The 15,678-nt window shown below is 36.3% G+C and overlaps 2 protein-coding genes across 2 annotated transcripts in view; one reads left to right on the forward strand and one right to left on the reverse strand.

Annotated features, from left to right (window-relative positions):
- The first annotated feature begins 9,141 nt into the window (after nucleotides 1-9,141).
- On the forward strand, nucleotides 9,142-10,173 carry LOC147494561 (cyclin-U2-1-like). Its single transcript, XM_086565783.1, has 2 exons — nucleotides 9,142-9,663; nucleotides 9,756-10,173. Exons 1-2 carry the CDS (start codon nucleotides 9,254-9,256, stop codon nucleotides 10,039-10,041), a joined length of 696 nt encoding a protein of 231 aa, XP_086421909.1. The 5' UTR covers nucleotides 9,142-9,253; the 3' UTR covers nucleotides 10,042-10,173.
- Nucleotides 10,174-10,754: 581 nt separating this feature from the next.
- The window catches only part of LOC147494562 (structural maintenance of chromosomes protein 6B-like), a 38,577-nt gene continuing 33,653 nt past the window's right edge, over nucleotides 10,755-15,678 (reverse strand). The window contains exons 25-28 of the mRNA XM_086569011.1: nucleotides 15,387-15,444; nucleotides 15,154-15,251; nucleotides 14,911-15,005; nucleotides 10,755-11,130 (exon numbers count right to left, since the gene is read on the reverse strand). Of these exons, the coding sequence (XP_086425137.1) occupies nucleotides 11,073-11,130; nucleotides 14,911-15,005; nucleotides 15,154-15,251; nucleotides 15,387-15,444 (309 nt within the window). The 3' untranslated portion in view covers nucleotides 10,755-11,072. The remainder of the gene's footprint in view (nucleotides 11,131-14,910; nucleotides 15,006-15,153; nucleotides 15,252-15,386; nucleotides 15,445-15,678) is intronic.

Genomic DNA, 15,678 nt, shown 5'->3' on the forward strand with positions numbered 1-15,678 from the left:
GGTTTTCACGCAATAATCCAACCTAAAGTCTCAAACTTTATCATCCCTAGCAACAACCTACATCTCTATAGTCATTATTACTAGCATGTCGGATTATTACAACCAAATCTCTCGACTTAATCATAACAATCCCTAGTTTAATTTACTATATGCTTATTTTGGAAGTCATACAATAAAGTAAACCCATTGAAACACATACACAATTAAATAATTATATTTAACAATCTATTCATCATTAGGTTTCATAATCACTCTCTCTAATAGGGGGATTAGTTTAATATCATTGGATTAATTAAACTAAGACAAGAAAAATAAGACATAATAATGTAAAGACAATTGTCACACCCCGAATTTCGACAGAATTCGGAAAAACATTATTTGTCCCCGACTCTTCGATATCCGAGGTGTGACGCACTCTCCACTTCCAAAAACTCATAAACAGTTTTAAAAATATGCGGACAATTAAAAACCAATAAAAATTTTAACTTAAACAACAGTCATCTTCATTACCAAAAACAATTTACAAATGAAAATGCAAATAGTATTATCTCAACTGAAAATCTATATCACCTCAAGGGAAAACAAAACACAACCTGAGATGCAATGCTAACATAAAACCACAAGCAAACAACCAATCTTCTTCATCACTAAACCTCGCCAAGACTTATCAACTATGTTCATTTAATCGAACACACCCGATAAGCAAACATGCAAATCGGGTTGACATTATAAACAATCTTTGGTGTGAGTAGCCCCTAAAAATACAAATATACTTATACATATATAAACACCATCCATAAGGCGGAGTTAGTTCCTCTACCGGTTTTAACTTTCAACGACAAATACAACATCCTAAAGAATAATAATTAAGGCAGGTAGTTCCTCCACCGAGGCCTTTAACTTCCCACTAACTACACAACAAACTATACACATAATAAATAAGGCATGTAGTTCCTCCATCGAGGTTCTTTAGGTTCAACTAAACAAATAACCAAACAAACGTATTATATATTGCCTCATTTCATGCTCAATCACAGAGTGGGTCGTCTGCCCAAGTAATTAGTTTGACCCACCCTACGCAAAACCATATATAATCATCTATCTACATATACATCATTAACAAATATATTACCATAATTATATTAATTAAGATTTTATTTGCGTGTCCCTAAAATCACGTCGTATCTATGTCTTACCTAGTTTCCCTGGCTACCACAATCGCAACCCAACGCCGAACATGTACATCCACATGCCTCCCTTTACATAATGAGCCACTCGTATGCGTAACTACCCGAAGCGGGATGCCGCACACCAGGTAAATCCTCACACGGAAGCCAAATCTATGTAAGCACTGCCACTATTCGGCATAAAATATTGTGCATCATCGTTCTATTTTGCGAACGGAATAATCAAGCCACTATTCGGCTACGCCAGGAGGGCCATTCAGATTAACTGAAACGCCAGAAGGGCCGCCCGAAGGCCATTCAGATTAACTGAAACGCCAGAAGGGCCAATCACATGAGTTGTGGTAGTCAGGTTCTAGGATTTTCGTTATGTAATTTATTCAGGTGTCATACGTTAATGACTCATAAACATTCCACTATATCACGTGCAGGTCAATTACCTTATTGCACTAAGCCATAATATTTAGAAACATCTCAATTATATCTCATAACCAAATTTCATTCTTTCACGTGCCAATATATTATTGTACTACACCACACTCCCGTGGGCAAATATTCACCAATACTATGCTACGCGATAGTAGCATCTCACATATATAATAATGGAGTATATACATTTCTCAAAGATATTGCATTAATATAACTATCCCAAAGATATTATATCATGTCACAATGTTTCAACGTACGTGATACATCTTTATTATAACATTATTAGGAATATAATGTCTCCTAACATCTCAATATCGTCCACGGTCAAAATACACAACATCAATGTCAAATCTTTCTTAGATAATGACAACCAAATATATACTAGCTTCCATGCATTTTATTACTATATGTGTCCATATAATATACAACATAAAACGTAAATAACAATTAGGCGATACCAAAAGTCCACAATCAAAGCCCAATATATATATGTTTTACACACTACTCACGTCAAATCTAAATTAGATAATGACCAACCAAGTTATACAATATCGACAATATTTTATATAATCAAATATGTGAAAAACTGGAAAAGTCAACATTCCACAGTCAACGGTCAAAGTCAACGGTCAACGGTCAAAGTCAAACTATCCTGGTCAAAGTCAACATGTCATGGTCAAAGTCAAACTGTCGTTTTCGTGTTCGACAAGTCCATGGTCATAGCCATGGTTCATGGCTAAGGTCAAAGGTGCATGGCTCATGGGCTCATGACCAAGGTAATGGTTCGGACCCAACTGGCCAAGCCCAAACCTTATAACCCGAAAGTCCAAACATTTAAAGACCCAATTAGATCTATTTTAAGTTATATGGACCGGCCTCAAAACTAACTTGAAACTGGTCCAAATAAAAGCAATTAAAACTGGCCCCAAGCAATATTAGAAACTGGCCCAAAAACTTTAGGCTGAACTGGCCCAAAACCAAATACTAATATGGTCCGGCCCAACCAGAACTAATAGGGTCCGGCCCAACTAATTAGTCCTAAGCCAAAAAGTAAATTGCGACCTGGAGCACCCGATCGCTCTCATCATCATCCCTTCAAAGAGCGACCGTCTCGCTCCTTCCAAACCACTCCCAAAACCTTCACACACCACCTAAATCTATCTAAGTTAAAATGGAGTGGGTGAAAAACCCCACCACTTTGCTTCACCAAGCACCACCGATTTTCGGTTAGAAAACACTTCAAAATTTGTTAGATCCGACCGCCATAATCGTTTTGGGAGTTTTGAACCCCCACAAACTCTCTACCACCACCATACCTCAAACCAACAACCCTCCCTACCAAAAAACAGCTCAAACCCGCACAAATAAATACACAAACAAAAATTCCTCAAGAATACAAGAATGGCGAAATGGCGTTTATATGAGAGGAGGAGGTTAGGGGCTCAGCGCCTCCTTCCTTCACCACCACCTAATGGTGTAGGCAATACTAACAACTCTACAGAGTATTAAACATGTACAGGAAAAACCCATGGTTGATCAGAACAAAAACGGCATGAAAAGTAATTGAACAGTGGTTCTTCAGTAAACGAAAAGTGGTCTGTGTCTGTGTCTCGATGCGAGAAACAATCAAGAATAACCACTCACAATAAGAATAATCTTTGAAGAGAAAAGAGCAGACAATGAAGGATGAACAAATCATGGTTTTTAAAGTCCAGTTACTGTGTCTATATACGGGAAAAACCGAAAAAGATAAACTACTCACCTGTATTAAAACCCGACGAATCCCTCCTAGTCCAAGCCGTCGCGCTCCAACGCTCCAGCCAACGAGCTTCAAGCTCTGCCTCCATTTTTAATATATTTTATTCTTTATGAACCCTATTCTCTAGAAAAATGTGTTTATATACTTGGGTCCGAAACCCAAGCCCAACACCGACTCGGGCCCAAAACCAGGCCCACGTATCCCGAGTCCAGTCCGACGAATTTTTAAATAAATAATTTAATTAATTAATAAATAGATAAAAACGTATTTTAAAAAATACGGGCGTTACAACAATAATTGAAATTAACTAAACAATAGAATAAAGACATAATGTAAATAAGAATTGAATAAATACTAAGCTTTAATTGATGGGGAATTAATGGAGGCTACACTATAAACTAATTAATTAACTAAACCTAAACTAAACTAAAGAGGGAGAGATCGAGAGAGAGAAAACCCTAATTATAACTAAATTAAAGTGGGAGTAGCCAAGTTTTGTTTAACTTTAATCCTCTTTACATAGGAGAGGGTTAGGGTTATATTTTCATGCATGGGCCAAAAAGAGGGATTTTGGGCCTCTAATGTGAGCACAAAGTCTATTAGGTTAAGTCTAAAGAGGCCACGATTGTTAGAAATTACTTTAGTACCCTTTTCGTCTACTTTACTTTAGTACCCTTTTCGTCCACTTTTACAACTCTGATTGGGGCAAGGCTAGGTCCATTGGAAAGTTTATTTTGATCCGGTCGTTTTGGAATAAAGTAGGCCTAATTCTGAGGCCCGAGTCCATAGATACACCCATTTGAATATTTGTTGACTTTTATGTTCTTTTTCTACCCGGATTGACTTTGACTTTCCAGCTTTGACTGGGCTTAAAAAAACTTTTTCTTCTTGATTCTTGGGCTTTAAACATAGAACTCTTCTAGCAATCATCTTGACTTGTTTTCCATGCAAAATATCATCTTTAAGCATATAAACAGCTTCAAGACCTGAAATACACAAAAACACGTAAACAATACTAACTCTTATTTATTATAAACATAATTGGCCTAAATGTAATACTATTAAGGGGTTTGAACTACACTTTTGGGTGTTTATCAGTCACCCTTGGTACGATAAAGACTTTCAGTTCCAAGGAAACCTTCATTACCTTGGAATCCCTCAGTTCCCCGATCCAGTTTTGCAAACTCCTCTACTGATCAATCTTGGGAACCTAAAATGCATCATCATCGAGATGAGAACTATGAGAGTCCAAGTCTGAGGTACAACAACAAGAGAACTCCAACTCATGAACCAACTACTCTTGCACAGCTCAAGGCACAAATACTGGAGGAACTACGAGGTTCGAAACCAACCAAGATAAATGAGTCAGTCGTTCAGTCAACAATCAAGAGAGACTTTGGAACTCCTTTTTCACGGCATGTTATGAGCGGATACATCCCCCATGATTATAAACCACCAAAGTTCTCTAAATTTAATGGCAAAGGAGATTCGGTCTCTCATGTGCTCGGTTATCGTCAAGCAATGATGGGTTTTTCTAAGGAAGATCATTATTTGTGCTGGTATTTTGCTTCAAGTTTGATATCCTCGACACTCATCTGGCACACGAAGCTGCCCAGGGGAAGTATTCACGAGTTTAAGGAACTATCCATCAATTTCATTGCGAAATTCAGTTGCAACCGGCTAGTGGTGCAAACGGATAGGTTCGGATGCGGATACGCCTGTATCCGAATCCGAATCCGAAAATTTAGACCGATATCCGAATTCGAATCCGAATCCGAATCCAACGGATATTAAAAAAATTATCCGAATCCGATTTCGGATATCCGAAACGGATATCGGATAATATCCGATCCGAAAATTAAAATTAATTAAAATTTTATTTGCTTTGAATAATTCATTTTACCACTATAAAAACTAGTATAGATATATATATTTATCATTTATTATTATTATTTTGTTATTATAGTTTTATATTATTAATTTATGATTTTATATAATATTTATACAATAAAAAATGAATAAATTAATTATATATAATAACTATTAATTTTTTAAATCGGATCGGATATTATCGGATGCGGATATGGCAAGATATCGAATCCATTATCCCAAAACCGATTCGGACATAAAAAAAAAATCCGAATCTGAATCCGAATCCGAAATTTTCGGATAATATCCGATTTTTCGAATACGAATTCGAATCGGATTCGAATATTTGGATATCCACTTGCACCCCTACAACCGGCCTTACACTAAGATCACTGATGCACTATTTGATATGAAGATTCGGAAAGACAAACGTATAAGGGATTTCACCAAAAGATTCAACGAGGTTCAATTGCATGTTGACAACGTCGATGAGACCCTCTCCATAGTTTCCTTTAAGAAGGGATTAGATCCCACTTCTAGTCTATACTCGTCCTTGAAGGAAAAAAGAAGCCTACGAACATGACAGAGTTGCAGGCTAGGATCGACAAGTATGCTGAACTGGAAGAGGTCGTACCAATTGGATAGGGAATCTTTCCACAAAAGAGTGATAACCAGTGTCACCTCCACTCCTACTGGTAGGAACTCTACTAATCATTATAATGATAGGAAGTCCGAGGGACCACAATCGGAGCAAAAGTCATTCGATAAGAATTCTTATAATGATAAATCCAAGAGACAGAACACTGGTGACACGTTCGAATGTGGTAAACTACCCCCACCGGATAGGGACTTTACCACTTTAACTCATCCTTATATATAAGGACATCTTTGAAGTTAACCAGGAACACGATGTTGATGAAAGATCCTCCAGTGGTGAATCCCGAAGCTAACATGCACTGTTTCCAAGTAATGTTACACTACTCTTAGCTTCTAAGAGACAAAATTTTAACAGATTTGGATCTGCTTCCATTACACTGGGGGCATGATCTATGCCAATCAATTTTCAATAAAAGTTATATTTTTCTTTTCGGAGCATTGTTCCTTTTATAATTTTCTGTTGGGATATTTTTTGGATGTTGAGTGAGAGATCCCATATGTCGGCCAAAGTTGTATCAGAACCTTTAGAAAACTTTCTCGGGATGATAAATAAAAGATCTCATGTGTTGTTTCCTGTGTGATGGAGAAAGGTTAACTTAGCTTGGATTTTATCCTCCTAAGAGTAGTTCTAATGTCTTATACTTATAAGTGTTGGTTTATGCATTAGATACTAGGCCATCTAAGGGCTTTACAGGAAATAATACAAGGACACACCCTACGTTCCTACAAAGCCTTATTTTTTAACAAAACTAAAGGTATTTACAGGAATTGGCACAGGGGCAAACCCTATTTTCCTGCAAAACTTTGTTTTTCTAAAATTTGAAAACAAATTTGTATAAAATATATTTTGACACTTTTGTCATTTTCCCTCAACGGTCCAATGTGCAACCATCAAAGAGAAAATAGGGGCATATGTGTATCATATTTATGCGAATAGGAAGTAGACACGTGACAACTATTTATACAAATAGGGAGTAGACACGTGGCAACACTTCTGTAGTAATTGGATAACGTGTAAATATGGGTAAGTATGGGTAAGAAGTACCAAAACATACTTTGAGCCACTTCCGAATCAACACAATTCCATAGGAATGGAAATGGAACTACAAGAAGGGTTACTAGATCTTCGAAATTGACTAGTATTGCAGGACCGAAACTCCACTTCCTAATCAGGAACTCCAAATTCAGAAGTTCACTTCTTAGCTAGCTAGAAACTCCACGTTCGGAACTGTCCTTATCCAAACTATAGCATGTTTTCTTGACATTTACGTGAATGTTGGAGTCCTTACATATAAGGAGGCATATTGACTCGCGAAACATGTTTCAGCAAGAAAAGTTAGAATTTTATTTAAGTCCGAAATATCTTCAAAAAGAATAGTGTTTCAACGTTTACTACATGAAAATAGTATCTGACCTTCACCTTGCGATTATTAGGAAGCCCTCCATAGTACTAATCTGTAGTCAACCACTACAATTGCTTCTTTGCCAAAAGTAGTTGTGATAATACTGGATGTTTCTGGCATGATCTACACGGACTGTCCACCTCTATCCACTGTCTTTCACCACATATCAACGAAGGCATTTTTCCTCAAGTGATTACAGCCCAAGGACAAAGCCCAATAATAATTTGGTCATGAGTCCACCTAAATTTTTAATTTTGCCATAAGTCTAAAACCAGACTGATATCATCATACATCATCATTTTTTACTTATAATTTCGGCTCAATAAAACATTTTCATTAATAATTTCGGCTTAAGGACAAACCGAACTGATATCATCATATGAAAATTTATGTTTACATATGAAAATTTAAATTTACACGGTTTTCTTATATTTAAATTTATCATTCATATGAAAATCTAAATTTACATATAGTATTTTATATATGCAAATTTAAATTTACATATATGAAAATTTAAATTTGTAAATTTAAATATATGTAAATTTACATATATGTAAATTTATATTTTCATCTAATAACGTCAACCCGGTTAAACCTTATGGCAAAATTAAAGTTAAAGTGGACTCTAGAGTGAATTTTTTTAGAAAATTGGGCTCTCACCCCAATTACTTGTTTTCCCTCACTGCCCCGATCCCAAAGACCTTGTATTTGCTGATACTAGAGTCATGGACTAATGTTAAAAGACCTTGTATTTGCTGATAGTAGAGCCATTGACTAATGCCCATTGAACGTCAAAGTATTTGGAAAGAGGGAGATCCTCAAATTCGGCAGTGATAGAGTTATAGATGTAAAGCTGGTTAGGACCATACATGTATTTGGTAAGGAACAAACCGTTACAAGAAGATATGAAAGACAAGTCGTTCGGATTTACACCTTTTCCAGAGGCAAATATCATACTCATTGCTCTCATATTGGTTTTTAGTAAGTTAATGAATAAGTGACCATACTTGTACTTGGTGCTTGTCTCATTTTCGTACTTTCTGGATGTAGTAGTTAAGATAATCTTCTCCTTTTCTTCTTTTAGATAAGAAAAACGAGAGAGGACTTCCTCGGAAAAATTGGGATTGGAGATTAACAAGAACCACGACTTGTTAACGGACTTAAATCTGAGTATATCCTTTCTAGGAATTCTAAGCAAAATGTCGGATACTATTTCTTCTGGTAAGTAACAAATTCTTTTCTAAAAGAGACATTCTTAGGGAAACTAGCACAGTTTGTAATAACAAGAAATCTATTATATACTTACTGTCAGGTCACGTGGTTATATACAAACGGTACAGCTATAGAGAAGTCGCCCTTATATAGGCATTCCAGTGGGGCGATTCGAATAGGATTTGGACAACTGAGCTACATGAGGTTTTTAACTGTGAATATGATGAAGCAAAGGTTTAACCGAACCGACATGCAACCCTCACCTTCTCACTAATTTGGACGATATGGATATGTTTAATGTGTAAATACATCATTGATCTTTACAAGGGTCCCAAATAAAGATTTGAATCAGACTAGGTATCCGAAGCCTTAATTACAAGTGGTCCACTCCGTACACGAAACAAACTAATAGAGTCGGCAAAATAAGTTATATATATTACGACAAGCAAATTTTAAAGAAGAGGGAACTTTATTTTATTTTACTTGTTTGTTATATATATTCTAGTTTAAGATCAAATATGATTTAAGTTTTATGTTATCCTAGCTTCCAATCACTTTCCAAATGGCATGAACACTCTCAACCATCCTTTTCTTTATTCATTAAAGCGCCAAAATCACACATTGACCTTCTACCCACCACTTTTCTCTTATAAAACTTTGTCAAACGCTCCATATTTCCGTGAGACCGACCCCTTATCAAACTTTTTATACCAGCCAAGAAAAATAGATTGACATCTCCAATGGATTCAACTTCAAGTCCAATATCACCAAGAAAGCTGAGATCGGATCTATATTCTTTCTCATCATACCAAGATGACTCAAACATGCCTTCAGTGATTTCTGTTCTTGCTTCTCTCCTTGAGAGAACCATAGCAAGGAATGAAAGAATTACAAGAACGTGTGCACGCACATTGTCCAAGGATATAAGAATTCGCTCCTTCGAATGCCATGGGACACTAGACAGGACAACTCAATCTTTCCTTGAGAGAATTTATCGATATGTTCGTGTTGATCCACCGATATATGTCGTTGCATACATCTACATTGATCGGCTGTGCCAACTCCACCCGGAGTTTCAAATTACCTCTGGCAATGTGCATAGGCTTCTCATTACTACGATCATGGTGGCTTCCAAGTTTGTTGAAGACATGTAAGTTTTTATCCTAGCTTCTCAGCATTAGTAATTTGAATGGTACCACAAGATGCCATTGCTCTAAATCTGACCTCACTTTATTCTTTCAGGAATTATAGAAATTCATATTTCGCCAAGGTTGGAGGATTGATGACGAAAGTGATGAACAAATTGGAAGTAAATTTCCTATTCTTGATGGGATTCAAGCTACACGTCAACGTAAGCATCTTCGATAGCTACTGTCGGCATCTAGAGAGAGAAGTGAGCATCGGAGGAGGATATCACATAGAAAAAGCTTTATGGTCTATGTGTTCCAAAGGAATTAAATCAAACGAAGACGAAAGTAGGGAATTCAAGCAGCTTCAACATATTGTTGGTTGTTGTAGTACACATTGAACAGTCTTCTTAGCAATTTTGCCAATGTAAAGTAGATTGTTTTTTTAATCAATTTGCTCAATGGAATATAAAAGTACACATTGTAACTTTGTAAGGTTCTTCCAAATTCCAATAATAACAGATAGTTTAGCATTTCCCCCTTCGATGACAGCTATGTTATCTCTTCAATTTGGCTTGGTCAGGTATACTATTTTGTTAAATTTCCTGCAATTTGTAAGATCAAGACTTTTTGAAAATGTCTTGCGGTATTTTCTACCCTAAAAAGGTGAATGCCATCTGCGAATGCTGAAACTTTGTCATGGCAACAAAATTGTTAAAAAACAATAGCATAACTACATAACTAGGTTCAGGCACACTACTTTCTTTTGGGGCAACTTTTTTATATTTTCGGTAATTTCAGGCACATACTACGAACAGCTGACAGATTCTCATTCAAATTTCAGCGTTCTGCTTTAGACTGACATAACAAAAAGGTACTCTTAAGTGGCTCCGAATTGGTGGTAGCTACGTATTGATGGAACTGGATTTCTCTTCTTAAATGTTAAAAAGAACTTAAACCCACTCCACCGGTCTTATTGCACCGAGTGGCAAGCATGCTGCAAAGTTTTTCCAGATTAAAACTCTGCAGTTTGCTGCATCAAAATGCTGTCAATGTTTCATCTCAAGTTCTTAAACCATCAGCTTAAATCATTATCTGTTTGCAATCATGGATATCATTGCAACATTTTCTATTATAAATAGCCTCGAGTGCACTCCCCAGATTAGAACAGATTACTGCTATCTGTGCTACAACTGCTTTGAGAAATTACTTGCATTTGTACAATTCGGTAGAAATAACCATAAAGTAAAAACTGACACTTACAAAAGAGCAAATGGCAACTACTAGAGCTTCACCTGCAAAATTAAATGATTTTACAAAAAGAGTGCATATCCGTCCAAAAACCAGCTAGCCAGTTCCGTTGTGTGCAAATAGACAGTCTTCGCCGGTAAAATTAGTAAGTAATTAAATTACGGAATCGAACAGAACACAGCTAACTGCGAGGTGCTGCCATCTGCTGCTTTTTGACTCTTGTGCTTGGCTTGACCATGCTGTACCCATGCACCAATAACAGCAAAGGATGAGTATGAAATACGAGTTTTCTTTTCTATTTTTTTTTTCCAGTTAAAATTAGTGTAAGTAGCCATATTCCATATGGCAATACAATGTCATACATGCTACACAGTAAAGTTCAATTATTTAAAAATTGGGCTTTGAAGATGTCAAAATTCAGCCACGTCTATGTATAAATTTCATTCCAGTCATGGCATGAAGGGCATATTCCATCATTTAATTAGGGCACAAATAGTTCAAAAAGAAAATTTTTCCTCGGTTGACTTCTGCGCAGCATCTTTTGCCAAGCGCAATCACAAAAGCAGAAGATTGCATCACAAACTGGAATTGTTTTGATGTATTTCCATGCTTTCTAAGTAGCTTCAGTAATAAAATAATTGTGTTGGACGCCAAGAATAGAGAATAAAATAAAGCTCAGAACTTTCAAAGCCACACATTTATGGTGTTTTGCCTGTCATCATTCATTTTGAGCTGCCACCCCAGAACGAGAAGAGTATGTCCTAACTCCAAGCACTAAAACACATAATTTTTGCACAGTACAAAATAGGGTGTGGCCGTGTACATGACAGTTTTTTCTTGGTGATACTAGCAAGCTATCTAGTAGTAGTACAACGCTGAACTCTCAATGTCAAAGAGATTAGTAGTCACCCGAGAATAAGAGAATAAGTGTGACGATGTACAAAATGAATCTGACAATATGTCCAGCTTGAAAGGAAAATCCTTATTTATTTAAACCCCTAAAATGCAGCCGTAAATCTCTAATGAAATAGGTCCTCCTTAAGATGGAATAAAACTTTAAATTAGGGATGCTATGTTCGCTATTTTTATCAATTTAGAAGACAGATCAATGAGACGGTCAATTAAGTGTCAAAGGAGGGGTTATTAGAACAATATGCATCATAGGAGACCATTACCTAGAAAGGTGATAAAACGAAAACATCTCCAAAACGAGTAACTGTTCACACTAAGCATGAACTGAGCACAGAAATCTGAGGCTAAGCATCCAATGATTCATCTCATGGACTCTCAACACTAACTAAACTTTAATCACCACAAATATTGTAGTGTTCACATGGATGTAAGAGTTTCTATAGAATCCAGTAAAGAGGACATGGCAAAGTAATCATGACAGTGAGGTACAATTTCCTTGCGATACTAGTGATACTTGATAAGAAACATTTTTTTAGCTGAAATTTAAAACATAGTACAATGAGAATAAAGGAGAACACTTCTATACAGCATTATAGAAGAAACTCTAAAAAATCAAATTAAGGTCATCACTTGACTGTTCCCAAAGTAATATAAGTATGAAGAAGTCAAATCACATTCCGTAGGCGTCGTACAGATAACCACTAAAACAATTTGTAGGATGTTTCAGAAGTTCAGTTACTCAGGTGTATATAGCTTTCATAAGGTTACAACCAGTAAAACACGGGTTATTTTGGCATATGCTAGTATGTCACAGAATCCAGTGCACTTGGGATATTTATGGGTTGATACCCCCTATAGACAGCCAAAATAGAGACAACCATTTTGGGAACAACCAGTCAGGCAGTCAACCACTTACAGGCACATACACCCACTTTACCAAGCTGGATATGAACACTTCATGAGTTGAATGATACTCCCAGTGGCAGATCCAAGGAGTGATCAGGGTAAACAAAGTTCACCTCAACTTTCATCCTTTATCTTTTGTAAAGATAAGTTTAATAAGAAAAAAAACCTGTAGCCCACTCTATAAGAGTCTTCAAATGAATTACAAAACTATATAATCTATTATTCAACCTTTTTTCTTTACAAAACCTTCTTTTTTTTCCTGACCGTTCTTTTACACCAGCATTCCCAAGTTACATTTTACTTTGTTATTAACGCAAACCTAGATGAACTTTTAAGGGATGGGCTTCCAGCCCTGAAACCCCAACGGACCATCCGCAAGCAATGTGGGGACATTTCCCTCGGGCCCAGCCCTAAAATCCATTCTGGACATGTCCCTTAGAACTCTGACACAATCTAATTATGTGCTAACACAACCTTATGTCTCGAGAGTGGACACATGAGAAAATTTACAATTTGAGGGAATTCAACGAGATTACAAGATTTTTGCACCGTACAGGGTTTAAAAAAATGCACTAAGCCTTACAAAGTTATACATGTGTAAAGTGAGGCTACAGCCTCAATGAGGCAGCACTTTGAGAATTAGTGAGGCTGAACCTCACTGGCAATCAGATTTTATCTCAGCCGAACCATTTTTTGACTTTTTTATTCCATTTTTTCCATTCTTCTGACAAGTTAAACCCTAATAAGTTCTTTAACGACTAAAATGTCCCTAATAGGTTATGATTTGAGCATCCAAACAAGTTACACTGAAGTAGTTGTGTTTTTCTATTCTACTAGTTGCTATGGTATATTGCTATTTGCCAATCTATGTGGATATGTATTTAGACTTATTTTGAGGTGCTCATACATAGAGCATAATGCGTCTGCAAAAAGGTAAAACCTTAAGCCTCACTACATTTTATTTATGCTATAGTAATTTCATTAATATGGGATTCTGTTTCTCATTTTCCTTAATTTACAGCTATTTTTTCTTGAATTTACAGTCTCGTTTTCTCTCTCTACTACTTTTAAATGAGGCTTAAGCCTCAAAACCCCTCAGGTGAGCCTCAAGGATCTGATGTGTTTTTTAAATCATTAATACCATACTATACTTATACTTCTTGGCGGTTTTTCACTAAAACTTATCTTGCAAAGCTTTGGAAGCTTTTGAATTATTCAGCAAGTGAGCAACTCTCCATGAAACAAAAGCAAATGCTCACTCAGGCATAAATTCCCCGCTCCTAAACTGGATACACTAATCATAAGCACATGCCATGAACCATCCCAATTTATAACGCGATAACTTTGAGGAGAAACGGCGCTACATATACCCCAGACCAGAGCCGAAAATATCAACCGATATATCGGCAATATATATCGGTATTTGGGGTACCCGACATGGATATATTGACACAATTTTGAACCGATATATATTGGATTTTCCTATATATCAATATATATCCATTGATATATCCGATATATATCATTGACTTCGTTGACTTTGATCAATCTTTGACCGATTTTTTATTAATATATCCGATTTATATTGGTTTATATCATCGATATTTTACGATATATCAACATATAATTTTTTTTTGACAAATCAACCAAAAAATATATATCAACCGATATATCGATATATCCAATATATATCGGTTTTTGGGGGTCCAATATATCTCCCGATATCAAAATATTGGGCCTTGCCCCAGAGTACCCTAAAAGGCTCAGAATGATGAGCTAATTATCCCTGAACCATCCAGAAGTCCGTCATATGTTGTGAGTTTGGGAAATTCAGGGTAATATCAGGAAACTCGGGAGAACTTGGCAAATCGCTGTAATACAAATTGTGCAAAATAGTGGGATTTTGAATAAAGTATTGTGTTATACTTCAAACCTATACTATATCATCTTGTCAAATGCGAATTTAAGGTTGATATATCAGCAGTACCAGCTGCATCGAAACTAAGAGAAAAAACAGTATTTCGTACCATGTTTAATATTAATACGTATGCTTTGCACCATGGTCTTGTGTGGCCTAAGAATTAATTGGCTTGAAGAAAGCCAAATTCCAAGGCACCATTTGTTTTGTTTTATAGGGACACAACCATAAATTTTTGGCATAAATAGGCAATAGAAGCATGCAGATATAGACGGATCATTACCTGATATCATGGGGGGTTATGAATATCCATTGTGAACCATGTGCCAAAGCAAAATCCACAAGAGTGTCCAAGCTTATCTTCCTGCTAACCGCATCCTGAACAAATATGGAACTCATGAGAAAATGGCTATAGAGTTCAAAAAACAAAAACCCAATTACTAAAATATAAATGTGATACCATGAGAAACGCGGCAATCCAATTCAAAATGGAAACCACATTACAACAGTGTTATGAGCCACCTACCATAAAAACATCAAATTCATCCATTGCACGGAATGGAGCCTCTGTCATTTCATGAAGAGCTAACGCAAAACATAACGTGGAAAAAGAGCGTTCCCCACCTAACAATAATCAAACACAAACAAAATTCAAATAACAAAGTACAAAAACCTCTTGTACTAGACTACTAGATGTCACTTTTACAAAAATCGAGTTAATCTCATGCCAACTATAGAAAATAAAAAATGAAGAAAAACCTGACAATCCTCTAGTATCACGAACAATGCTGCTAGATGCATCTTGTGGCATTTTTACCTGTATATTAGAAGAATGAGAACACTATAGAGCTTTTGCACATATAGCATCACTTCATGGCAAACGAATTGTGGAGGTGTATAAAGATGGCTAAACAAGAGAGATTCAAAAGGACAAAAGAAAAATAAACATAAACCAAATCACCAAATCATCATCTAGAGGGAACGCTTGTTGCCTCAATTAAGAAATTCCTAGTTGTTGAGATGTTTAGTCTTACATGGGATGTGTGAAGCC

This window comes from Coptis chinensis, chromosome 6, assembly GCF_015680905.1.
Source record: "Coptis chinensis isolate HL-2020 chromosome 6, ASM1568090v1, whole genome shotgun sequence".
Classification (NCBI taxonomy): Eukaryota; Viridiplantae; Streptophyta; class Magnoliopsida; order Ranunculales; family Ranunculaceae; genus Coptis; species Coptis chinensis.